Source organism: Cyprinus carpio, chromosome B12 (genome assembly GCF_018340385.1).
Source record: "Cyprinus carpio isolate SPL01 chromosome B12, ASM1834038v1, whole genome shotgun sequence".
NCBI lineage: Eukaryota > Metazoa > Chordata > Actinopteri > Cypriniformes > Cyprinidae > Cyprinus > Cyprinus carpio.
Window position 1 is genome coordinate 8438594 of NC_056608.1, and position 27134 is coordinate 8465727.

Sequence of the window (27134 nt, forward strand, 5' to 3'; positions counted from 1 at the left end):
TACAGTGTCACACACAGACATTGATAACATCATTACCCAATATGTGATTAGACGTCTACAGCTAATTATTCAGTTGATGCACAGAGTTTGATTGGGAGGCAGGTTGTGTTAAAAAGCTTGCAATCATGGCGAAGGCACCAGTGACTGCCATTAGCAGTGGCTCATTAGAGGAGCTTCTTGCAGTCAAGGTTCTGTGGGCATTCGAGAGGAGGAGGATGAAGCTGTGAAGCAACTTCAGTCTCTTCACCCTTTTAACAATGTGCCATGATTCCCCTAGCATTCATGTGACACTACAATAAATAGAGACATACAGCCTCTCTTAAAACAGCTGGCCACAAACCCGAATTCCCCTCATATTTGGCATTCCCCTTTGCTCTTTTTTTCACATCTGTTTCATTCGTTGGATAATAGGTCACTTGCTGCAAGACTCAGAAAAGGATTTCTGTTATTTTGCTGATGCCCTTGTCAAAACACACAAACATGTGGAAACAAGGAAGTCTACAACAGTATGAGAAAGCTATCTGTTCTCATTCCAATTAATTTCAATGACAGTTGCTTGGCTGGTGCATGCTTCCCTCTTGTTAATGGGTGAAAATAAATTCAGCTCCGGGAAGCAATGACAATGAGTATGTTTACATGGACAACAATATTCCAATTTTAACACAATTAAGACAATACTCTGATTAAGAATCTACCACGTTAACAGAAATTTTTGATTACCTTAATCTGGCTAAAGTCATAGTCGAAGTAAACACAAATCAAATTAAGACATGTGGAGTGTCACTATTTTAGTTGCATTATTGAAGTGCAGCATAGACATGTACACACCTTAATCACAATATTACTGTTGTGTAGGCCTTTTTGCAACAGGATACACACAAGGCAGTGGTCAACCGTTTGATGGAAAATAAAAGAGCTTCAACACCCGCCGTCATCTTTATGCACGTACAAATAATTAACTGCACTTGAAGCTTTCATAAAAAAAAAAATAATAATAATAATAAAATAAATAAATAAATAAATGAAACACCCACAACTGTATATGGCATCATCATGAAGACAAACTATATGTTTATACGTGAAATTTTGGAGGGGACATCGGACAGCATCACGTGGGGACGTAGTGACTTGTGCCATTAATCGTTAGAAATTTTCTGGTTCCGGTTCTGCATCAACTCTTCACAAGCATGTAGAAGTAAGGTAGCTTCCATTGTTGCATTGGTGGTTAAAATTAAGCTTGACAGTTTAGTAAAAGGCTTTGCACAAATTAAAGAACATGAAAGCATGGATCCATCCTGCTTGTCTCAACGGCTCAACCCTGCTGGTGGTGGTGTAATGGTGTGGGGATATTTTCTTGGCACACTTTGGGCCCCTTGGAAACCAATTGAGCATCGTTTAAATGCCACAGTCTACCTGAGTATTGTGGCTGACCATGTCCATCCCTTTATGACTACAGTGTACCCATCTTCTGATGGATACTGCACCATGTCACAAAGCTCAAATCATCTCAGACTGGTTTCTTGAACATGACAATGAGTTCACTTTACTCAAATGGCCTCCACAGTAACCAGATCTCAGTCCAATAGAGCAGCTTTGGGATGTGGTGGAATGGGAGATTTGCATCATGGATGTGCAGCCGACAAATCTGCAGCAACTGCGTGATGCTATCATGTCGATACGGACCAAAATCTTGGAGGAATGTTTCCAACACCTTGTTGAATCTATGCCACGAAGAATTAAGGCAGTTCTGAAGGCAAAAGTGGGTCCAACCCGGTACTAGCAAGGTGTACCTAATAAAGTGGTCAGTGAGTGTATGTATATATATATATATATATATATATATATATATATATATATATATATATATATATATATATATATATATATATATATATATATATATATATATTGGGGCTGTCATGATATTAGATTTTTCACACCACGGTTATTGTGGTCAGAAGAACTCACAATATCGATTTATCGCAATATCTGTAGAAAACTTGGGGAATCAGCCAAATTAATTTTTACGTTATTTAGTTTTTCGTTTTACCCAATTAACATAAGGATACTGATAAACACAGTGCACATGCATTTTCACTTATTCTTCTTCTTCAGGGCACAGCTGACCTGAGAATCTGGCTTCCTCTGTCTTCTTTGAAACTCCCTATGAAATAACAAGAGACAAAATATTGTCAAGTTCAACAGTATGATGAATAAATATTAACATCAAAACTGATACTTTAACCTGTTAACTTGCATAACTGTATTTTAATCTCTTTAACCTATAGTTGGGCCGGGGCCAATGAAGTCATGCAGTTAACACACTTCTACTTCAGTTTTAATGTGCATTTAGAATGGCTGCAGATGAGGCATTAAGTGCATTTCACTGTAACCAACTTTAAATTTTACAGAGTTTAATATAGCAATGTGGTCACTCAGATATTTAGATTTTTTTTTTTTTTAATCGCATAATAGATTTGAACAAAGAAATCAAGTGCAATGCACATATTGGCCATGACTTTATTACAAATACAAAAATTAGACGAGTAAAGAAAACACAGTTATTATTAAAATAATCACCCCTTTATTTAAATACATGAACACAGGAAACCGCTGTTAACAGGTTAATGTATCGTTTCCCATTCCATTACTAGTAAAATAATGGCAACTTACTGTTTGAACATGGTTCTTCTCGGAGTAGCGTGTCCATGCGCTGCGTCTTCTTCTTGTTGAAAATGGGTGTCAGCGTTAAGGTGCAATACTGCCACCTGGGAGGTCAACCAGGTACTGGCGCTGGAGTAGGCTGTTTGCGTGTTGTTATCATAAGTGTCCTGTTCATTTTAAATATTGTGGTTATTGCCAATACGTCACTATCGTCACACCCTAAATTAACACGATGTTGATATTTCATGATTTGAATATCACGGTTATCGTCAATACCGATATATTGTGACATATATATATATATAGTTACAATTTAAATTATGAGCATTCAACGTTTTATGTCTTATATATCAAAACATTATTTCTGCATTTGTAACTGCAGGTTAATTTAATTAATGTCCTGCATTGAACAGTGTGTGGATGCATCTAAATGCCACTTCAGACAAAGCTTCTGTGTTTTTTCTGCATTGCAAAGATGAATTTTGTTGATTCTGATTTAATTTGCTTGGTAACTGCCTAAATGTTTTATTATTCTAAATGACTGATAAAATGTAAGAATTTGGCTCAAAGGATGATGAACACTTTTAGAAAAAAAATAAAAAAATCTTTATATATTTATAAAGTTAAAATTGAAGGTAAAAGTTAATTATAAATTATTAGTTATGATTAATTTGTATCCCTGCTATGAAATGACCACACAGAATAAGTAGTATATCAAAAACTTTAAGAGTCAGCTGTCAAGGGCAATCTTTAAGATACCCGCATAATAACACTCTCAGCAAAATATTGTCTAATTATTGTTATTAGTAAAATCCCAGAAAATATCAAGATATTTTTATTTTATTTTATTTATTTTTTTTGCCAATATCTCACACCTCTAGCAGGACTTATAATGTTGGTTGGCACCAGGGTCAGAAATTAATGGGGGCTTAAAAAAATGTCACCCAAATATATGATAGGTGCAAAAACAATCAACTACCTAGCAACTTCAAGCTTGTTTTGCATTAGCAAGCAGTGCTCACATCGGCCGTTGGCTCAGTGAGTGGTAATGTCACATCACAGCAAGAAAGTCCCCACTTCAAGTCCTGGCTGAGCCAGGAGGCCTTTCTACAGTATGTGAAGTTGCCATGTTTTTTTCCTAAACCAGCATATAGGTTTCCTTTGGTTTCTGCAGTATTTCATATACTGTAGGTGAATTGGAGATACTGTATTTTCCTCAATGAGTGTGTACTGGTCTAGTGATGGACTGGCCTTTTTCTCAAGGCAGGGTTAGCCAACAGCAGAGACTGTGTCAAAAAGCTTAGACTTGTTGCCTTGCTGCCTTATCAGGCAAAGACTTCACAAGCAACATTTGCACATGAAGGTACCTCCCAAAACTGATCTCGGACAGCCTTCTGAGGCAGCATAACAGTCTAATGATCTATGGAGAGAACAACAAAACAACAAAAAGAGAGATCTCTGGCGTTAACTAAGCAAATGTTTAATTACTATAATACTAATTCCTTGTTAGAAATGTGATCAAAAGTTGAAAAGATGTTCAAAGACATACATCTACACACAAAGTGACCACCAGCTGCAGCTTTCAGGTGGTATTTTATTCTTTAGCTCAACTTTCATGGAATCACAGGATAATGGAATATCATAGGCAGCAGGTGATTTTGGTCAAAGTGGACCTTGAGGACCAGATTTGCCCAGCCCTGATCTATAATGTCTTGCCCTCAAAAATCAATCAGAAGAAGGTATTTTAGGGGATAGCATGTGACGTGATCACCGGATTCAGACATGCCTTTTTGCCTTCGTATCTCCCTATTTTCAGCCTTCAAGCAAAGCTAGAGTTTAACAGCTGGACCTGCTAATTAAAGTCTTCTGGATTAACTGAAAACAACAGTCAGGTGTATTGGAGCAGGGTTTGAATTTAAGTCTGCAGAATGTTAGCTCTGAAGGAGCAGGGTTGGGTTCCCCTGGTCCAGGTTGTTTCCCTCCCTGTGTCCCAAAATGCTGGGATAGTCTCCAACATCCCTGTGAACCGACATAGGACAAGCAGTTTGGAATATTAATGGTTTCTGCGCCATTCTTCAACTGACTTTTTTTAGACACTATAGAATTATGGGCGCTTTATCAATATCATCCTGTCTAAGACATAAAATTGCTTGCAGAAGAAGTTTTTCTGTTAGGCTTTAGCACAGCTCTTTCGTGGATTTTATATACCTAAATAATTCATCCTCTGTAGTGTACCAGTTTAAAAGTTACTTCAAGATTTTTTTATTTATTATTATTTTTTTAAAACATGCTTAGAGATCAGACAAAGCCATGTCTATTCTGTCAGATGGGGACAGCTCAGTGTGTGTTCAAAGCTGGGATTATCTAAACTATAGGATCCTGCTGGCGTTGAAGAAAAGGGCAGCCGAGACCTGAGTGAGGAGAGGCTCTTTTTTCCTCAGAGTGAGTCAACACTGCACTGCATCTTAAACAGGAAATATCTGCAGGGCCATGGCGTAATGAAACAAGGTGCCAACGGTACGTCATTGTTCATCTTTAAAGGGCACCGCGGAAGCCTGAGACAACAGAGAGAACAGAAATAGATTTCAGCAGACAGCCACTGGTGTCTCCTCCAAACTGACGTCGCTAAAGTGCAAAGTGCAAGATGGGCACAAAAGTCTTAGCTCAGAGCCTCCTGTGGAGGATACAGCTGTGGATTATCTGCTCTCAGATGGGTCTTTCCCAGAGAGACAGCCACAGGGGTCATTAAAGTTTCCACAGGCAATAAAGAATTCAGTGTCACCTACAGTAGATGCACTAAAACAAAGCGCTGGCATATAAACCCTACTAATCCTATTATGCAATCCAGACTCAGTGGAAAAACATGCCTGTGGCGACATTCTTGCAAAATGATATTATGTTGCTTCTTGCACATTTCACAACACTTTCGAGGAGAAAGGCCCAGTGAGCGGTGCATAAGCACATACAGGTTTATCCAAAATGGATGAACCTGAATTTTTCAATGTTTTATTAATGTTGGTTGTTGTACTATTGCAGCAATTCAGAAATTCCTGGTGAGTGACACTAAAAGCTTAATGCGCAATCATGTCAGTGTTTGGTGTACAACCTACACTAAACACTACCCTAAACATAAACCAGGTTGTTAACTAAAGCAAACATGGCATAAAAATACATTTTCAAAAGCAACCATGCCATTTTAGTATTTGACTTATTTTATTATGACTTGTGGTTCATAGGACTCATAGGTTCATAGTAGTGCAATGCTGCTAAGTGAGCTACCAGGTGAGCTACAGAGTAAGTTTACTATATCCAAAAGGCCATATGGAGCGTTTTTTTTTTTCTTTCTTTCTTTTTTTTACTGCAAACATCAAAAATATATTTGTTTACAAATCATGCACTATGGTAAAGGTGTTTTAAGGTCATAGTATTGTGCAAGGAACAGCACAAAAACAGGGATGTATGCAAAAATGTAGAGGTGCATTTATTTATTTATTTTCACATTTTTTCCTGCCTGTGATGTTATTACATATGGCCATTGCCCTTGGCCTGTCCATGTTTTATATGTCAGCCAGACATCCTGTAGGTCATTGTAGGTACATGCAGAGTATAAAGAATGTACTCTATACTGTACAAATGGCAGCAATCTAATTCAACGAGCCCCACCTTTGTCCAAACAATTAACTATAGTCCATCCACCTAGATGCAGTCACACTTAATTTTAAGCACGCAAAATTGCAGAATGATAGACAACATGATATGATGATATACTCTGGGGTAATGCTTTTAATAAATACTAGCAAATCGTATAAAATGTAAAAAATATTGATTGCACTTTCCCACAACACTGCAAACCATGGAGCTCTGAAGTTTATATTCTTTGTATCCAGTCAAAAGGGTCAGTCTGTGACATTTAGATCTTCTATTGATCACAAGTCTTTTCACTGCACGCATTTGCAGGTCAGAGATCATGAAATAAGCAGCAAATGACAAAACATCTAAATTGTATGTCTGTGTTCTTGCTTTCCCACTGATGGAACACAAAGTTTAGTGTGACTATAATTTAACTCACCATAGCTAAACTCTCCTTATAACCCACCCTTCCTCCTGAAATGAGATCAGTTGATTGGTTGCTATATCTTCAAACGTTTTTTGTATATTGATACAAACATTAATAATACTTGAACTGTATTAGCACAATATGTTTCCTCATCAGATGTCTAAAAGATTTAAATCAACATAGATTTTTTAACTCTTACTCATTCATTGTGGAGTAGCAGATGTTGTTCTGGCCATGTAAGCCCAAGACTGTCTATCAAACTGGCATCACAGACAGACAGATGACATCACAGCGAGACTACATGTGTCCCTCAGACTACTCTCTTTCAGCCAGATGGTCCTGACAGCTTGTCCAATGTAGGACTACATGTCTCTACAATTTAAACTTAAGCCTTGCTTTAGTACAACCATTTATGAGATGAAGCTTCATTTTCTCTGCCGACATTCTTCAAGCTAAATTTAGGCTCTCAGTACAGCTATTATTACAATATAATAGCATAACACATGTAATGCAACTAAATATTTTGAATAGTAGTTTGTGAAAAACTGTCAGTGTTGATTCGAGGAAATGTCACTTCTGAAGTGTGCTCAATTATTGCTCTGAACAGAGACAAATGATTCAAAACATTTTGATACACAAAAGCATCTTGGGTAAAAAAAATAAAATAAAAAAAAAAACTTATCATAATTGAACTGCCATTTGGGTGAGTGCAGAATGAAAATAATCTGTTAGTGCAACATTCACTTGCATAAATTTTACTATGTGAACACAATATGCTGCCAAAACATGTCTCTTCTATTTTATTAGTGTTATTTATTTTATTTATTTATTTTTAATCAGCATAGTCACTACATTACAACAATCAACTCTTTACTGTACCACATAATACAAATTTATAAAACATAAGAGTTGCAGGATAAAACGGCCTCTGGCAGTCAAACCTGTGGCATCCCCAGAGTGGAAACTGAACACCTTCCTCTTTGGACTAATCTTCTCTTCTTCCCTGCTAGCCACTGTGTTTTGCAATGCTACTAAAGTTTATTGAGCTTTCCGCTTGTCCACAATTCCCTGCACACTAGATCTTCTGGCAGCAAACAACACAAAATATCGTTTTCATGTTTGGGGGACCTTAGCCTTTGACCGCTCACAGTAAAGTGTCACCTGTTCATTTGGCAGATGCTTTTATCCAAAGTGACTTGCAGTGCTTTTTGGGTATATTTTTCAGTATGTGTGTTCCTTGGGAATTTACCTACTGTATGACCTTGGAGTTGCTAGCTGGATTTCATTGTATGACATTCTCACCAATAGCAGATCAATTGCATTTAAGGCACATGTCAGGACTTTTGGGTCACAGTCCATGTTACTGTTCATAAGGCACCAGCCAATAGGCAGTGTTGTTGTTGAATCCAGCTTATTCAAGGCCTGAGTATGTTGTGTCCAAATCAAGGCCGAGACCATGAGGGTTGAAGGTTTTCATGACAGATTTATTCAAGCATGCGTTAAATAATTAAGACATCTTTAAGTTTGATGCTCTTTTCTAGATATTAGTTTTATAACTACAGCAACTGTGCAAAATAATGCTGTTTTATTGTTGACTTCCAACACTTAATGATCTTAACAATCTTGTAATTTAAGTATCAATATAGATCAATAAAATGAAGATTGATTAAATCAGGTAATCAATATTTCAAGCCAGCCCTGATTTAATTATTATTATTATTTTTATTTTATTTTTATTTTTTTCCATGAAAAGACCAAGACCAAGACCATACTAATATCTGGTTTGGTCTCAAGTAGCCACTCTGGAAGAAAAAAAAAAAAAAAAAAAAAAGAAAAAACTATGATCACTACAACAATATTGAATATGTTAAAGAGGTTGCAAGACTAGGAAAAATATGCATGTTTTAAATGATAAAAGTTCATGCTGTCGAGTTAAGATTTCTGCATCTTTATTCATAATAAATGTTACCTTTTTTTCTCCCCAAATCACAAATTATTATAATGATAAAAGTTCATGCTGTCGAGTTAAGATATATATATATATATATATATATATATATATATATATATATATATATAAATGTTACCTTTTTTTCTCCCCAAATCACTAATTATTTTAATTAATTTTAATTCACTTTAAAAATGTAAATTTAGTTGCTGTCTTATTTTTTATTTATTATTATTATTATTATTATTATTTTTTAAGTATAATGAAATTGGCTGTCCAAGTCATTTCAAAATAAATGATATTAAACTAGGTCCTACATTTGCAGAATTATTATTATTATTATTATTATTATTATTATTATATTTAATTTTTTTGCCAAAATGTTTTCTTCTTTGCAAGAAAATTTTTGCTAATTTTATCATTATGTGAAAAAAAATATATATGATTTTGCCAGAATTGTGGCACAAATATAATTCCATAGTGAAGTGTGTCTCTACTGTATGGAATGCACTTCAGTTGGCAGTCTCTATCGTGTGTTCATCGTTATGCTAGTTCCTATTTTATCACTTTCTATCCTACAGCCCTTTTTTTGATGGTGAGGGCAAACTGTGTGTGCATGTGTGTTTGTGTGTGTGTGTGTGTGTGTGTGTGTGTGTGTGTGTGTGTGTGTGTGTGTGTGTGTGTGTGTGTGTGTGTGTGTGTGTGTGTGTGTGTGTACACTATGGCATTATCCATGATGACTCACACTGTGTTTGTGTGTGTCAAGTGCTGAGGGCTGCAGGGGGAAAATTACTATGATTTTTTCTTTAAATATTGTATAAGGGGAAAAAAGGACTGAGAGGGAATGGAGTGAGGACGTCATTTGACTTCCTCTCCTTTGAGAATGATCCCTTGGAGACCATGTTTGCTGGGATTTGTTCTGTGGTTCAGTTCTTTGATTATCCTGCTCATTATCATTTTCCCACAAGTGTCTTTGCTAAATTTCACTGGGATTTCAACAGCTGGTACTTAAGTTCTGAGCTAAAGCAGACGGCACTCTCTCGCCTGTCAAATCCATCCTCCTTCACCGTGCACAAATATTTCTGCATGCAATGTAATGAAGGCTTTACTAGACAGAAAACCCACCAATTTGTACTGCAGATAAAACTGCAGAGAGAGGAGAGACAATTGTACCATAAACATCTTTGTTGATGCCCAGATGGCAGTTTTTATTTACATTGCTGAACACTTCAGATGTTAAAAAAAAAATAATAAATCCACGTTTTTTATTAATTTGTAGAATAATGCCTGTAAAGGCATTTTACCGTTTTTTTTTTTTTTTTTTTTTTTTGGTTTGTTTGTTTGTTTGTTTGTTTGTTTTTTCAACAGCATTATTTATTTATTTGCAGGGAGAAAAAATAAATAAATAAGTGGCTCATTTAAGTGGCTATTTATCTCATGCAAGAAGGACAAAAGGCCCCATAAAAGTAGTACATACATGCACTGCTGTATATCAGTGGTTCTCAAACTTTTTATACCAAGTACCACCTCAGAAATTATTTCTCTCTCTGAGTACCACCATAATGACCATCATTAAAATACATTGGTGTAGTTACCCTAACTATTCAGCTGCAGATCTGCGCAGTTCAAAAACGAGCTAGTTTTATTCCTGATAAGAATACCTATTGTTGTCCGCCACTTTAAGAGGTAGTTTTATGTTTAAACATTAACACTGAACCGTGCTTACATATAGGTAAAAAAAAAAAAAAAATAAAAAAAAAAAAAAAAAAACTTACATAATGATCAAATTAAATTGTGTTATATCTAAAAGTTAAACAAAAACCATAATGTACTTAAATGTAAAAGAAAAAAAAAAGATTACTGAAAGATGAAATTAAAATGTATTGTTTTAACATTAATTTATATTTAACTTAGTGATTCCTCTGCGTACTCGTACCACACTTTGAGAACCACTGCACTATATTCTGAATTGTGTGAGTAAATTTAACATCACTGACAACATCAGTCTTGCTACAACATGTCTTTATTGTAAAACTTGGAATGGAATGGAACACATTCACTATAGGCTTTCATTGTACGTGCAAAAATAAATAAATAAATAAAAGATTCTACCACTTAGGTGGATGTTCACAGTTAATTATATTATGTTAGTGAATTTGCTTCAGGTCATACATTACTTGTTCAGCAGGAACTGGTGTGTTAACATGGGACATGATCTACTCTGGTGATGGAGCAAAACAATGCTGACCATCTTTTTTTATTTTATTTAATGCTTTATTTTGAGAAGAAAAATACATCAAGTAGCAATACTTTGAATGGTTCAAAACATAAATCGGTCAATGTATATGAGAGCAGCAGGCAGCTCACATTTACCATTTGCTATTAGTGCACTGGGCTTTTTACATTATGTAAACCAAGCATTAAAACTTTGAAACCACTTTTTTTATTTTTTAACACTAAAAACATCTGCAAAATGATACGGAATGGGTTTAAACATGTAAATGCTATAAACAGAGGTGAGGGTACTAGACTCTTATTGGTAGAAGAAATAATCAAATTAGCAAAATATTAGATAAATGAACAGGGATGTGAAAAACTTTGTGAATGACAGGTGTTTTAACTCTTTCCCCGTCAGCATTTTTGAAAAAAGTTGCCAGCCACCGCCAGCGATTTTGATGATTTTCACTAAAATTTGATGGCCTATAGTATATTTTGCTGTATGAATATTTTAATATGCAATTCAACAAAATAAAGATCAAAGCCTCTACTTTTAAACCAAAAAAATCAGTTAAATCATTTAAAGCATTCTTTTTTTTATCAACACTTGAATATAGGTAGGTTTCATAAAAATTTATAATTTTGTGCAAAAAGGTGAGAAAATCACATTTTATCAAAATCTACAGCTGGATAACACGATTATCAAAGTAAATCCAATAAATCGCTTCCATCAATACCTCCAAAGATTGCACAGCCATATACCACTACCTGGATCATCATTTTACTCCATAACATTATGCAGTTTTTATTTATATGCTGTCTATTGCGGATGATCGCATTATGTATCATATGCATCTGTTTACATAGGAGATCGCTAGTTTTTCCGTCCTGTTCACGTGTGTTTTTGTTCGGAAGGTTTTGTACTCATTCAAAAAATGTGTATCAGCGCCCCTGAATGTAAACACAAAAAGCCGTTAAAAACTCGTCAATGGCGGGGAAGCGTTGTCTTCTAAATGATGAAATAACTCGTCAGTGGCGGGGAAAGAGTTAATTTGGCGGAAATCTGTGTGGCCTGCTGCAGACTATGTGTGAGATTGCCATTCATTTACTCCCATAAAAGCTTTTCTTTCTGTCAATTAGTTGCTGCTGAGAGGGTGTGATGGGCAATTTGTTTCTCAGGGTGAGGCACAATAGCCAGGCACAGAGCATTCAAATACTTCCTGAAACTAGCAGATTTACAGCAGACGGAATAGTGTTTTAATTACTTCCCTATTATAGATCATCTTTGAGGTCTTACATCAAAATGAAGATTGATTTTTTTGTAAGTGTCATCCTCTGAAGATGACTTTATTTTCAATTCTACATTTCTGAATGTCATTGACAGTTGGAAACCTGAGAATTATATATATATATATATATATATATATATATATATATATATATATATATATATATATAGAGCTCACTTTGACAGGCTTGAACAAGACTGATTTTAATTTGTACATGACTTTGTCTTGCAGATATCCGTGGACTGCAAGTCTTTTTGGACCAGACATCAAGACAGGGTTTGGATGTGTCTCTGCAGCGAGTGGATAGGAACATCAGTGGGGTGTTTTCCAGTTTGTTCACCTCCATGCGCACAGAGGAGCTCAACCGCTACAGGGACACTCTCAGAAGAGCTATCTTGCTCCTGAGCCCACGTGGAGCACAGGTCTTTATCCATCAGGTATGTGTTTAGCCACTTCTGGCAACTAGTTGTCATGCAAATGATGTAGTTTCACAAATTTCTCAATGCATTATTGATTATCTGAATCTGATCAAAAACCTATGAATCGTGAATTTTATTGATTTGCTGACTACACAAAGAGTCACAACCCTACATATGACCACATAATTGCCATATTGCACGCTCATTTACAGTTTCCATAAAGAAAGTCATAACAAATTTGTCAAAGCCAATTCACCTAGATGTTTGTGACAGATCTGATCCAATTCATGATTTAGCTAAAGATTAATCCTGATTTTCCAAATGGTGTGTGTGGGGTAATCTCCCGCCATATGAAATTTTGTCTCTGCCTAGAGGACAACTTGAGTAAAAACTGGCTCATTATGCCCTACAAAACCTGTCACTTTTGTTGCATCCCTCCATAATGGCAAATGACCTGACAGGACCGCACACCTTTACTCTCATTATCCCAGCATCTTAAGCACACTCCTCCACTGATCTGAGGTCACACTCATCCGTTAACATCACACATTGGCCTTAACAAGCTCTGTGGGATCTGAACTCGAATCAGTCACTCATGCTGGCGGGATGCCCGTTACTGCCAAGAGCAAGAGTATGACTTTCTCATGCATATGGATATGCCATAAGACAATGGTCAGCTCCCTGTAATCTCCCCCGCTCATGGGAAATGTGATTTTTATTTGAAATGAGTATCAGCTTGATTAGCCTTTGATGTTGCATCCTTTTAACTGTAAAGATGAACGAAATACAGATTAGACATTGCAATTCGGATGGTTTCGCCGTTCCACAAGTCTAATGGGAATTCTTAAAAACAACAAAGAATCAAGTAAAGAATGAGTTTAGGGAATCTGTAAGTGTGGATGGGTGGATGAACAAAACAAAAACCCAAAAATAAACTGACAAATAAGTTAACTTGTTAGCATCAGTACTAACAAGTTTTAACCCCAACATGGTCAAATTCTAAATTCAGTTAGAATATATATCATTTTTAGCCAGTAACGTTTCAAAGGATAATGCATAAAATTGTACATAATATTATAAGTTTCAGCTATCAGTTTATTTCTGAGTGTGTTTTTACCGGTGTGTACTATGGCTGAGCCTGTTGTCATGTTCTCCTGTCATCCGTGACAGGTTGTGCTTCCCAGCCATCAGCACACAGATGCCACTTGAGGTTTTTCCTGTTTGGTTCCTTAGCTGATAACTCACTTCTTCAGTTTATCCCACAACAGCACAACATGGCATCCCAGGACAAATAACTGGAAGTTCACTGAGCTCGGTGACTAAGTAAAGTGGCTTATTAGTTCAGTTTATCATCTGGGACACTGATCATAGATTGTTCTGAATCTAAAACTCTTCACATTACCTTTCTTCTACTGTGTAATGTATTGTGTGAGGCTTTTTTGATGGGGGATGACACTTTATATTATCACTAAGTGTGAAAATTGCTCTACTTTTCCTTCGTTTTGATCTTGTAAGATCAATGGAAGATTGCTCTTAATCTGGGACTGCATTTCAGTACTCTTTACAATTATGTCTGCAAACAATGTAGTGCAATGTGCCTTGAATTTCATGGATAGGTGAAAAGAAATGCATTCACTGCCACTGATAGCAGACTCTTTGGAAAAACAAGCCTGGATGTGGCAACATTTCTTTAAAATTCTATTACATTTATTCTTGCACGTTTCATGGCACTTTCGAAGTGAAATGTGCAGTAAGTGGCATGTAAAGCTTGTTCAGCTTATTATTGTTATCTGTAACTAATGAAACTAATATATATGTGAATCTGGCAATGTTTTATTACATTGGTTTTGTATGTATCTCAGGTGTTCAGAAGTGAAATGTCAGGTGAGTGGCTCTAAAAGATTAATGCTCTATAATGTACCAACAACACTAAAACTATCAGAAAGCATTAACAAAAGCAAAAGTGAAATAAAAACACATTCGCTGAAGCAACCATGCCATTTTTAACTTAACTTCTAAAAGTCTTTGAACTCTTTTACTGACTCATACCCAAGCACTCAGCATCACAAGTGCAATGCGCTACTTAGGTGAGAAACCTATGTCAGAAAACTCATATAGAGCTGATTATGTGATGCTAACATTAGTTCATCCACTGTGCTAATGATGTTTTAAGGTCATAGTGTAGTATTGTGCAAAGAAACCACACAAAAATAAGATTTATTAAATCAACACACTGCCCCTTTAATCATATGAAAAGGTGAAAATGAGAAAAGAAATGTGTTTTACTGCCACTAATGTTTATTTCAACTGGAAACTGCATACAAACAGAATGTACAAAATCACAAATACATTGATCAAAATAATACACACAATAATGGTGTGAGAAATGTATGCATACATGTATGTTTGGTATATGTAATTATATTTTAGTGTTGCCTTTCTGTGCTTCTTGGAGATTATTGTAGTCTAAGAAAACAGAGAAAACCAATATTTTCATTGTTTTTAGCCAAATTGAAAGTTTCTTTATTAACGCATATTATGATAAGCTCCAATTGTACAGTTTCCACTGATACATGTGCATTGAGGTTCTATTAATGCATGCAACAGTAGTGTATTCATTTGCTTTTAGTTCGTAGCTGTTTTGTTCCCATTTCCTGTTTCCCCACGTTAGTCCCTGATTGTCTGTAAAAATGTGTTATATTAGTCAGCCCTTTTTCTAGTGTTATTTGTCAACTCTTTCAAGGTGAGCTCAGATCTGTTTGGACCCGACTGAGTTCTTGTCATTACAGCAACATGTTGAACAGGGAACAGTTCTGTAAAATTATTTTCTAAGATTATGCAGAATAAGGATTTATGCAGCAAAGTTAGTTTACAATGCTCCATTTTATAATTTGAAAACCCCTAGCAGCAGATGAGCTTTTGTGGCTCAAAAATAATCATTGTCCTAAGTGTAAGAAGTCACAAGTTCAATCTTTCTTGCATGCGTTTGTTCAATAACAATGGCAAATTTGGTTGTAGCTGATTTTGTAATTTCACTGGAAAGGCATGCAAGAGCATGTGGACAGGAAAAATTTAACAATTGTGAAAACTAGGTATAGCATGGCACTGCTTGCCAAACATTTCTGCCCTTTGTCAGCTATGATGGGGTGTGCCACTGACTAGAAAGCAGGATGATGCAGACTTCGATCTTTAAATAGGAACTAGTACGCTTATGATGTGAAGCATCTTACAGAAGCACTGTTCCATACACTAGTAAGCTAAATAAACCTAAAAGGCAAATAAACCTAAATCAAAACATAATCCTAACCCTAACCATATTGTAAATACATGTAGTTAATTAATATTACTCAGTACTTCAATGTATAATTACACTGTAATAAGGACACCTTAAAATAAAATGTGTAACTTAGCTGTCTTGTTGTCTGTTTTCATAGGAAGCATCTTCAACAGAAATGGGAACTTATAGGTGACTACATACTGAGCAGATCCAGGTGTCTCACAAAAGAGGACCCACCTGAGTTGGTCTCTTTTATGTGGCTTAATGACATAAAAGCATGCTAAGCTAGTGGCATGCGACTTCAATAATCACAAGACATATGAGATACTGAATACTCAGTGAGTTATTTTTAATCAATATATTTCAAAATGTATTTTGTCTCACAGTGAATTTTGGCATGGCCATCTCTGCAAACAACATGTTAGAAAATACTTTATAATACCTTTCAACCAATCACAGTTTTCTGATTTTAGGGTTGGGACTATGATTGCTTGATGCAGGATTGTTCCTAGAACTTGCCCTATTTGTGCAAATCACTGTGTGCCATCATGTTCTGGCTGTTAGGCCTTGTGTTGTGCCTGTATTGTTGTTCTCTGTCATTCCTAAAGGAAGTGGTTGATAGGAAATACTCAGATGACTTGTGCTGCACACAAGAGGTGTAATTTGTGGCACTGCATCATCTGCAGAGGCTGTGCTGACCAATTGAGAGTTGTTAAACAGAAGAGTGGTGAGCCATGGACAGAACGCCTCCCGGGTGCCTGGACATACTGCTGACAAAACCATCTCTGAGACCTTAAGTGTTGACATCTCCCTTTCTTTCAGTTGCACACAATTTCTTTCTATCCATCCAGTCTCTTCACTTGCTTTGCTTCTCATATCACACAGATAGGCTACCATGCATACCATGAGTTCTATAAGCAGGACACATTTCTAAATCAACTTCCTGAAACGATAATCCGGTCAAGATTTAAAATGTTCTATCGATATCGAACTTTAACATATGGTTTGTATTATGATCCACTAAACTTTGAATCTATCTATCTATCTATCTATCTATCTATCTATCTATCTATCTATCTATCTATCTATCTATCTATCTATCTATCTATCTATCTATCTATCTATCTGTAACCCTTGCCTAAAAAATAAAATAAAAAAAAAAACACACCGTCTAGGTTATTTCTCCACCTAGGAAAATAAAAACACCCAAAAAGAATTAAACCAAAAGAAATTACAATAATATGAAGCACCCTGCTGGTTCAGATGGGGTTAAAGACAGAGACATGACTTTCCAAAATACAAATGTCAAAAAAAACCCCTAAACAACCCTAAAACATTCTTAAAAAAAAAAAAACACATCAGTGCACCACAATTCTTGAAGCAAGAGATAAACCAAAGAAAAAAAAAAAAAACAATACAAATACCTGTTAAACCTCAATGTTACAGCTCATCAGGTGTTCACATGTGGATATATACATGGTAAAAAAAAAAAAAAACACTGTTAAAAAAGGAAAAACTAAACCAGCCAAAACAGAATAAATAAATCAATTAAGATTTAAAAATCATCCAAGTAGCTTTACTAAACCAGAATACAAAGCATGTTAGTTTAATATACTTGTACCACAGACAAAAAAATAAAATAAAATAATAATAATAATAAAAAAAAAACATGTCCAACACTTACTCAAACATATCGTACAGATCAATTGGTCTTAAAAACTCTCTGTAAATCAGCAGTTCAAAACTGCGATGTCCACACATTCAGCCGTACACAGGACGGTGAAACAGCCACATAAAACGGGTATATGAACCAGGTCTATGAAACAGGTCTATGAAACCAGGCCACACCTGAAATTAGGGATGCACCGAATATTCGGCCACCGAAAATTTTCGGGCGAAAATGGCCCAAAAGTGCATTTTCGGTTTTCGGCCGAAATAATTTTATCACCGAAAAAATATGGCCGAAATGTTGTGATGACGGAAACAGACGCAAACAGAAACCATGACCTGCACGTGCACCTGCATAGCGCAGACCACGAGCTCCCCGCGACATTCACTTCTAACCAGTGGGTCTTAATAGAGAACATTCTCTCTCTTCTTGCCCCCTTTGAACACCTCTGATGCATCTGTAGCGGACGTTATTCCTTTAATCGCAACACTAAAGCGTCTCCTAAGCAAAGAGGTTGAGACGGACCACGGAGTGAAAACAAAGAAACGTACACTCTTTAAGTCTGTCAGCACACGTTTCAATAAGATCTATTCGGATCCTCTGCACTTCGTCGTGGCTGTACTTTATCCGCCTTATAAAGACCATTACTTGGATGGGGAAATAAAGCAGCGCGCACGAGAAATGATCCAGGCCGCGATGGATGTGGAGAACCCGCGTGGAGACGGAGAAGCGCACGGAGTATTGCACGGAGAAGGAGATCAGAGCGCAGAAAAAAAGACTCGTCTCTCTGCACCCTCGTTGTCTGATATGTTCCGTGGAATTCTGCAAGAAAGTGCCTCAAATAATAATAATACGTTGGCTATTTTGTTCTTAGGCTACTATATATTTTGGTATGTGGTTTTATGCATGTTTGTGCTAGAATTTTTTTTTTTATTTGATATAAATGTTTATTTATGCCCTGGCCCTATTTAAATACACTCTCTCAAATCTTTCTCAAATGTCAGGCAGATGACAAGCTCAACCGCTCAACAGATAGATGGTTATCTGTCTGAAGCCCTCATCCCCAGAAGTGATAACCCTCTTGCCTACTGGAGAAGTAATGCACTTTCTTGTAGTAGTCCTACAGATGAAAATTTCAAATGCACTTGACCTAAATGCACTTTGTTTTTATGAGAGAACGTTTAATTTTAAAACCTTTCTGCAGGCCAGTAGGCCTGTACATTATTTTTCAATGTACACATGAGTGGGGTCAAGTTAAACATTTTAGTTTGTATTTTATTTTATACTGTGCATTGTTGCAATGTGCTAAATAAATATTTGCATAATTTGTAATTGATTTATTTTTTGAAACTTTAATATTAATTTATGCAATTGCAATGCCTTGATTTTAGTAAAGTTAGTACACAGTCATAGCCATAAATGCAATGGTACTAATAATTGGCATAATTTCTTTCGGTGTTTCGGTTTTCGGCCTTGGTTTCCTCTTTTTCGGTTTTCGGTTTCGGCCAAGAATTTTCATTTCGGTGCATCCCTACCTAAATTACAAATATATATATATATATATATATATATATATATATATATATATATATATATATATATATATATATACAAAAAAAAAAAAACATAAATAGTGCAACAGTTTCAAACTATTTCCCCCTCCCCCCAAAAAAAAAGCAAAAAAAAAAAAAAAAAAAAAAAAAGAACCCACAATAAAAGTTCCTTGGCTGCGAAGCGAGTTTCTTGGGCTATTGTAACTTTATGCTACCTGCGCTCCTCCTTCACGCACACACATCCCTAATAACGAACACATATTTAGACCTGCGACTCTAAAAAATTAAAATAAATAAATCAGGTGACTCACCAGGGGAAAGCGACAGGAAATATAAGCCCATAGATCTTTTCTGCCCACAAAACATGCACACAGAAGAAAAATCAAAACACTACTAAAGCCACTAACACACCTCAGTGATTGCGCTGCACAGGTTTGCGCAATGTTAAAACCCAGCTCCATGCCAGTGGGCGTGTCTTCCCATTTAAAATATACACAACCACTAAAATGGAAACTAATTATAATTTAAAATAAATAAATAAAAAATATTAAAGACGCCTAACCTGTCACATATCTATCTATCTATCTATCTATCTATCTATCTATCTATCTATCTATCTATCTATCTATCTATCTATCTATCTATCTGTCTGTCTATCTGTCCATCTGTCTGTCCGTCTATCTGTCTGTCTGTCTGTCTGTCTGTCTGTCTGTCCGTCCGTCCGTCCGTCCTTCCGTCCTTCCGTCATCAAATAGGAATATTCCACATCTGACTTTAAGTTTTGTCACACATTTTGACTTTAATTTAGGATGTAAGTAAAGATGGAAAAATAATCTTCTCCTATTTATTTTAGCAAAAGTTTAGACATACTGATGCTATACAAAATATGCTGATTTGTATGTTTACTATACAAAATATGCTGATCCAGAAACACATACTCTTGCCAAAATTACAGTCAATGTTTAAGCAGCAGTCGTTTCACAGGACTATTAAAAGTTCTGTATTGACACAAATCCATCTTGCTGTCAAGTTTCAATAGAATTTTGCCCTCTGCAGTTGACAAAACAGATGCTTAAATAAAACAACAGATGCTTAGATTAAATAAACCGCTTGATGTTGAGATGTCAATATGCCAAAGTTCCAGAAAGCTTACCTGATGTCTCTTTTTCATCTCAGCCTTTTAGTTTTCGACATAATATCAGCATTTTGAAAAGATACTTGATCTGTAGATATCTCCAAAGGCTTTCTTTTTTTAGCACATTAAGCTTTTCTATTTTAGAACTCTTAGTTCTCATAGTTTTAGGCATCTGATAACCTTGTATTGAAATATTTATAGCTCCTACTGCTTAAACAGATTCTGATATCTGAATTTTAGAAAGTTACTCCATTTTGAAGTTTTTAAATCCTCTTTTAACTAGCCCATGCACTGTAAGGATGTAACTGTGGTTAAATAGGTCTTTTTCTGTGACTGTCTTTGACAAACTGTTCCGTTCCTTAAAAAAAAAAAAAGAAAGAAAGAAGAAGAAGAAAAAACGGATTAAGGCAGAAGTAGCAGACAAGTGTGTTAATGCTCATTTTAAACCTTGACTAAACAAGGAAGTAATCAAGGAAGGAACCATGCAGAACCTTCATTCCCCTTCTATGTAGTTTAAATGAAAATATCTGAGCCCTAGGTAGGCCACATTGCTCTCAGTCATGTCTTTGTGGTATTGTTTCTTTTTCTCTGCAAGTATTGTTTCTTTTTCTCTGCAATCCATGATGACTGCAATTTTTTAAAGCCTAAAAACTCTTTCTTTAGAGGCTCTTCAACTCTGACTTCAGAATTGTCATATTTCCTCCTGCTCTGCTGTGTGCTGGTGTGTATGTGTGGGTCTGACCTGTTATGGGTGTTCCATCAATTCTCGTTTTTTTGCTAGGATTTCTCCTCGTTTAGTTATATTCTCTGCACCAGCTGCTCATAGACATAGAGGCTATACCGCTGCTGCTGTCGCACCGGGAGAAGGATTGAGTGGCATGAGTTATCAAGCATGATGGATGATACTCAGTGGGAAGGATGTGTTACTCCAGAGGCATGAAAGAGAGATACTTTTCAGGTGTTGCTAGTGCTTTTGTATTACTTGCCTTCTGCTCTTGATTGCTTGAATGAGTGTTGATATTTCACAAAATAAAAGATAAGAGCTGATGGGTGTCAGGCAAGGTGCTTTGCATATACAGTAATTTAAGCAAAGCCAGAAATGGCAAATGTCAACTAGATTTTTACTGTTTCTGCAGTAAATTTGAGTGTTGCTTGTCTATCCGCTTGAAGGGATAGTTCGCCCAAAAATTTAATTAATTAATTTAAAATTTAAATTTAATGTTTATCTGCTTACCCCCAGGGCATCCAAGATCTAGGCGACTTTGTTTCTTCAGTAGAACACCAACAAAGATTTTTAACTCAAACTGGTGTAGTCTGTCAGTCATATAATGGAAGAGAATAAGGATAAGGAATAAGGAACAAGGAACACACACATTGCTGGGAATAGGCGAACAATACCCGACGTTGGACATGGAAACACACAGGGATTAAATCACGGAAATAACAAGACACACTTGGAACTAATGAACATAATCAGACATGAGGGAGAAACTAGGTCATGGGGAGAACGTGTGAAGAAAAACACAAGACACGGGAACACAGGGCTGACATTACTCCCCCCTCCCCGAATCTAATCTAATGGGGAGGGGGGTTGGGCACTCTGGAGGCCCCTCAGGACAGGCTTACACAGGACGGCAGGTAGACTAGGATGCCATGCCAGGCCTGACTTTGAAGCGGCCGGCGGGCTTGACGGCGAGCTGGTTCTGAATTGGGGCCTGACGCTCTTCAGACAATGGAGGATCCCTTCCCTCCAGCTTAGCCCTTTGGTGTCTGGAAGGAAAACGGGGCAATGATAGTTGGCCCTGATCCAGATCAGAGAATTGATTGTGGCATCGTCCAATGCCGTCACCACGGCGAGCCCGCAGAATTCCCGGGTGAACTCTAGAAATGGGAGCTCCCTGTGGGGTAGAGCAGAGAACAAAAATAAAATAAAAAAAATAAAAAAAAAACCTTCCCAATGATTAGTGACCATATTAAGTAGTGCTTTGGACAGCTGGAGGGATTACACGAGACACAGCTGACAGTTGTTGTTGTTGTCAGGAAATGTCAGGAAATGTTCATTAACTCTCTGAGGCCGACTAACGCAAATATGCATTTTGAGGCATCTTCTCCTGATAACACCAAAAAGAACTTAAATTACACTTTCAGTTTTGATCCTACAGATAAAAGCAATACATCAATCGAATTTGTAAAGGGTCTACTTTTATTTGTATACACTCCTAATAACAACAAAACTTTGTGCATTTATGAAATAAAGAAAACATACAAGGTGCGCTGTCTGCAGCCTTGGTCTGCGGTGATCTTCATTTAGAAATGCGTCATTAAAATGTACTGTAACTCAGTGAATACTCAACACAGAGACATGAGAGAGATATCTATAGAAAGCTTGAAATGTCTACTTTTGAACTGGAACTTTTGAACATTTGAAGTGCTACCAAGAACAAATATTCTGTGATAAAGTAATCCATATGAAACCAACGCGATGTCCAGTCTTTCACGTCTCCCTTCATTATATCTAATGCGACCACGCCCACGCGCCGATCGCGCTATTGGCATTATAATCATCCGTGTGAAGCTCACGGTGGGTAAACGCCCCATAACAACAAACAAAGCAGCGAGTTTTTTACATTTTACTTTGCACTTCACGCTGAGATGAATGAGACTGAATTCACCGCAGAAAAGACTTGCTGTGACAAATAAGAAAGAATTCACTTCAAGAAGCTTTGGATTATCTTTGGATTATTGAAGCAGCGGCTTGATCAAGCAGAGATCCTAAACATGAGTAAATTTATATATATATATTTATATATATATATATATAAACATCAAAGGAAACATAAACAGCAATAGGATATATATTGTTGCTAGCCTAATGTCAGTAAGAATGGTTAGACAAAACTTTACTGAGATAGGCTATTCTCTGTTCACGAATATAGCCACAAATGTTTATAACTATATATATTGTATAGGCTCTGGTGTAAGTATTTTGAATGTGTTATACCCGGGATCCTCTGAGGTGTAAATGTATTAAGTAAGCTGTAAATATCACTGATAATATGTGTGCTATGTGGTAATTGTTTTCTTTTTTTCTATAAATTAGTATTAGTATCAGTGACCATCACAATAATGTTTATAATGTAGTTTAAAAAATATATATATATTTTGTCCTCAGAGTCTTTCTTGTAACTCTTCTCTCTCAGTCACACACCTGTCTGAAAGGCTCATTATGCAGCTCATTATGCGGGCCTTTGTCTTCCCAGGTGTGAATCACATCATTATGCATGATAGTTGACACCTTCTCACATATACCTTTCCTACACAAAAATTGTCTTAAATTTAAATCAATATATTGTTTTCTGTGAGCCAGTAATCAAGATGATTTTCACATCATTTTAAAGCAAAAAGTCTAGGCTTCAAAATCTGTTCTCAAAAGTCTTGTGAACAAATGTTCTCTAGGTGTTTTATTGTCTTATTTCAGTGACTTCAGAATTTTAGTTTTTCACTAACCACCCATAAACGTTGCACATATTATTGTAGCCCAGTTTATGTTGATTACAGTGTTATTAGACTTAAACTTTATATGTTTATAAGCAACTGAAAAAAAAACACAAATATCAGGGCATGTCAAAACTTTTCTAGGCCCCCAAAACACCCTCAGGCCCCAAAGGGGTTAAATAGGCCATTGATTAATCACTAATCAACAATCAAAAGCCAAGGATGCCTCCTTGGTGTAGTAGTAATGTTTCCATTTTAAGTGAGAAGAATACTAGGTTCTAATCTACCTGATGTATGTCAGTTGACATATTATTATTATTATTATTATTGTAGCTTTGTAAGTTACCTTCTAATAACTATTCACTGGTTTTCTTGATGCATCGATCTTGAAACATGGATGTTTGAATCGTGAATCGACAATTTCGGACAGTAATCGATTCAAAATGCTAAGAATCGAATGAATCGCTATAGAAATGGTTTCAAAATATATACACATTAAATTGCTACCAGCAGGAATTAATGGAAACATTGAACAGTGTTTGTGCCTTGCATCTCTCCTTCACGCGCTCCACTGCAGGGTTGCCAGGTTTTCACAACAAAACCTGCCCAATTTCTGGTCAAAACTAGCCCAAAACTAGCCCAATCGCGTTTCGAGGGGGGTAAAATACACATTTTTTGCCGGGGATCCTCCAGTAAAATTCACATTCCAGGGGCTAAATATCACGCTATTGGGGTGACTTCAACCTGCAGACATGAAAAGCAAACCGCGGCAACAGTGTTCCGCGGGAAAACAGCGGACTTGGCAACAATGCCTGTGCCTGTCACAGGATTGCGCTCGCGCTCCGTTCGTCTCACTAACACTTTTTTTGAGCAGCTGATGTGTGATCTCTCCTTAGTAGCCTACTTGTGGCCAGTAATGCTAAAGTGAAGTAGTTTTGCTTTTCTGTAGTTTTTCAATGGCTCTCGGTCATACCGACGTCATTACCTGAGCAGTCGTAGGCTGCACATTTATCGCATGGATGGAGCAAAAATGTAAGGTTCTAAAGCACACGCACAGTTCTACTGAATGATAAATGTGTTTTAACAATGTCGTTGAACCGAATGTACAAGGAAACTGTAAAAATGACCACAGTATTAACAACAACCTTGAAATAAGAGCGCAAGGTTTATCTGATAATCAGATGCAGGAAAGTAGCGTTTGTTGCTATAGCAAACAGACATCGAGCGCTTTCTTTCAGAATCACCATTTGCCGATAGAGAGGAAAAGTTAAATACTATAGCATTTTATTTTATGAAAATGAGATGAAGTTTTATTTTATGAAAATGAAAATGAGAGAAGTGATCTCGCACTTATAGAACTTAAGACATGCCAGGCTATATCTGAAGCTAAGCTGAATAAAAAGAAGAATATACTGAAACGTTAAGACAATAAAAACAATAAAAAAAATTTACAATCCTTAACAAGTTAAAATAATTTAACGCAGTTAACGCAAAATTACTGAAGCACAATTTCTATTCTAACCCTTTTACCCAATTTTGCTTCTGTGCTTGCAATCAGATCATTTTAAGCTGGTAAACTCCGGGAAAGTTTTCAGTCCAATGATCCAGGAAATGAATGTGTTCAAAAAATTTGCCCAAAACAGCGCTAATATAAAGGAAACCAGGCTGATTATATCAGAGATTGCAGAGCTCTGTCATAGTGATTGTCTCTGAAGAGCGCGAGCCCTCACACATCACGTTGTGTGAAGTACAGGCTAAACAGATTGTCAACACATCCCACCGCTGTATGGCCAGATGAGAAACATACTTTGATGAGGGGGGCTGTGATTATGAGTGGTTATGAACGAATTAATGAAATGCATTTGTCCTTGTTTCACGCCATCTCGAATCGCGCTCCTGAAACAGTGTCGCTTCCGCGGCTCGGTATGCTTTCAACTCTAGTCTCGAGCAATACTATATGACATTCACATTAAAGTGCCCCTATAATGGGTAATGAAAGGTTCATATTTTGGTTTTGGGAGTCCCCAACAACAGATTGACATGCATACAAGGTCAAAAGAACACTTTCGTTGTCTTAAAATATGCATTCAATTTTTTCCTTTTTTGCTCAATGATTCCCAAACGATTCGTTTAACAATTCATTTTTCCAAACTCCTCCTCTGCGTGACGCTAAACTGCGGTGATTGGTCTGATGACCCAGTCAGTTGTGATTGGTCTACTGTCAATAACAGAATGCCCATCACCATTACTTAGCCACCAGCTCCACGGTAAACACCCAAACCGCCATGTTATATGTGTTAGCCTAGTGCAGAAACTTATTGATAAAGCAACTTTATCAGAACTACAAGTAATAACAACGTCAAACATTCACTATTCATCCATACATTTCTAGACAATTGCGAGTGAACAGATATTGTTGTTAGACAGAGACCTACAAGCTGCACAACACACACAACGAAATGCGTATTTTGCATGCTACAGTAGGCTTCAGAGTACATGACGGCAAGTTTTTAAAATAATTACTCCAATTTCAGAATAAAAATATCCTGATAATTTACTCACCCCCATGTCATCCAAGATGTTCATGTCTACCTTTCTTCAGTCACAAATAATTTATCAGTTGCAACTTACATAATGAAACGATCGGTCATTTTCTTTAAAAAAATAAATAAAATAAATTATACACTTTTTGCTTGCCTTGTCTAGCTCTGCGATGTGCATGCATACTCTGTGTACAACGATTCAAGACAGGGCATGTCTAAAAACTCCCAACAATTTTTTCCTACAACTTCAAAATCGTCCTACAACGTTGTTTAAATTTTATTTATTTATTTATTTATTTATTTATTTATTTATTATTTTTTTGGAAAGAGTGTTTGACCATCCTTGCACGTTCACTTTGTAGACACTGGGTCGGTGCTTCTGCAGCGATTTCGGATGATTTTGGAGCTGGAGGAGAAAATGAGTTGGGAGTTTTTCTACATACCCTAACTGTACCTTAACTGATTTCCCCTCACAGCGTCTTTTCCACAGGAAACCGTCACAGCGTTTGGGGGACGTGGAGGTTTTTGAGGGAGGGGAGGTTCAAGTTTTCCTGGGTCTGTGCGCACAACAAGTGGGCAGGCATAAATATGCTAATGTTTCAGTTTGACGTCACGTTGAAACAGCTAAAGAGTCATTTTAAAATTGACTTGTTTTCATGACTCGGTGTCGTCTCTTTATTTTGAAAGACAATAACTTTATACATGGTGCACTTTTAGATTTAAAACTTTGCAGGATGTTTTCATTCACTTAGAGCTGTGTTACACACTGCATGAAAGGTCATATTCAAAAATCCATAATAGGGGCACTTTAACATGATTTGACTGATTTTTACGTAGAATGGGCGACAGTGCACTGCATTAAAAGAAA

General features: G+C 36.5%; 1 protein-coding gene across 1 annotated transcript in view; it reads left to right on the top strand.

Moving 5' to 3' along the window:
- LOC109062250 (glutamate receptor ionotropic, delta-1-like) overlaps window positions 1-27134 on the top strand; it is a 420176-nt gene that overhangs the window by 249078 nt on the left and 143964 nt on the right. Inside the window, exon 4 of the mRNA XM_042735188.1 lies at window positions 12407-12612. Coding sequence (XP_042591122.1) covers window positions 12407-12612 — 206 coding nt within the window. The remainder of the gene's footprint in view (window positions 1-12406; window positions 12613-27134) is intronic.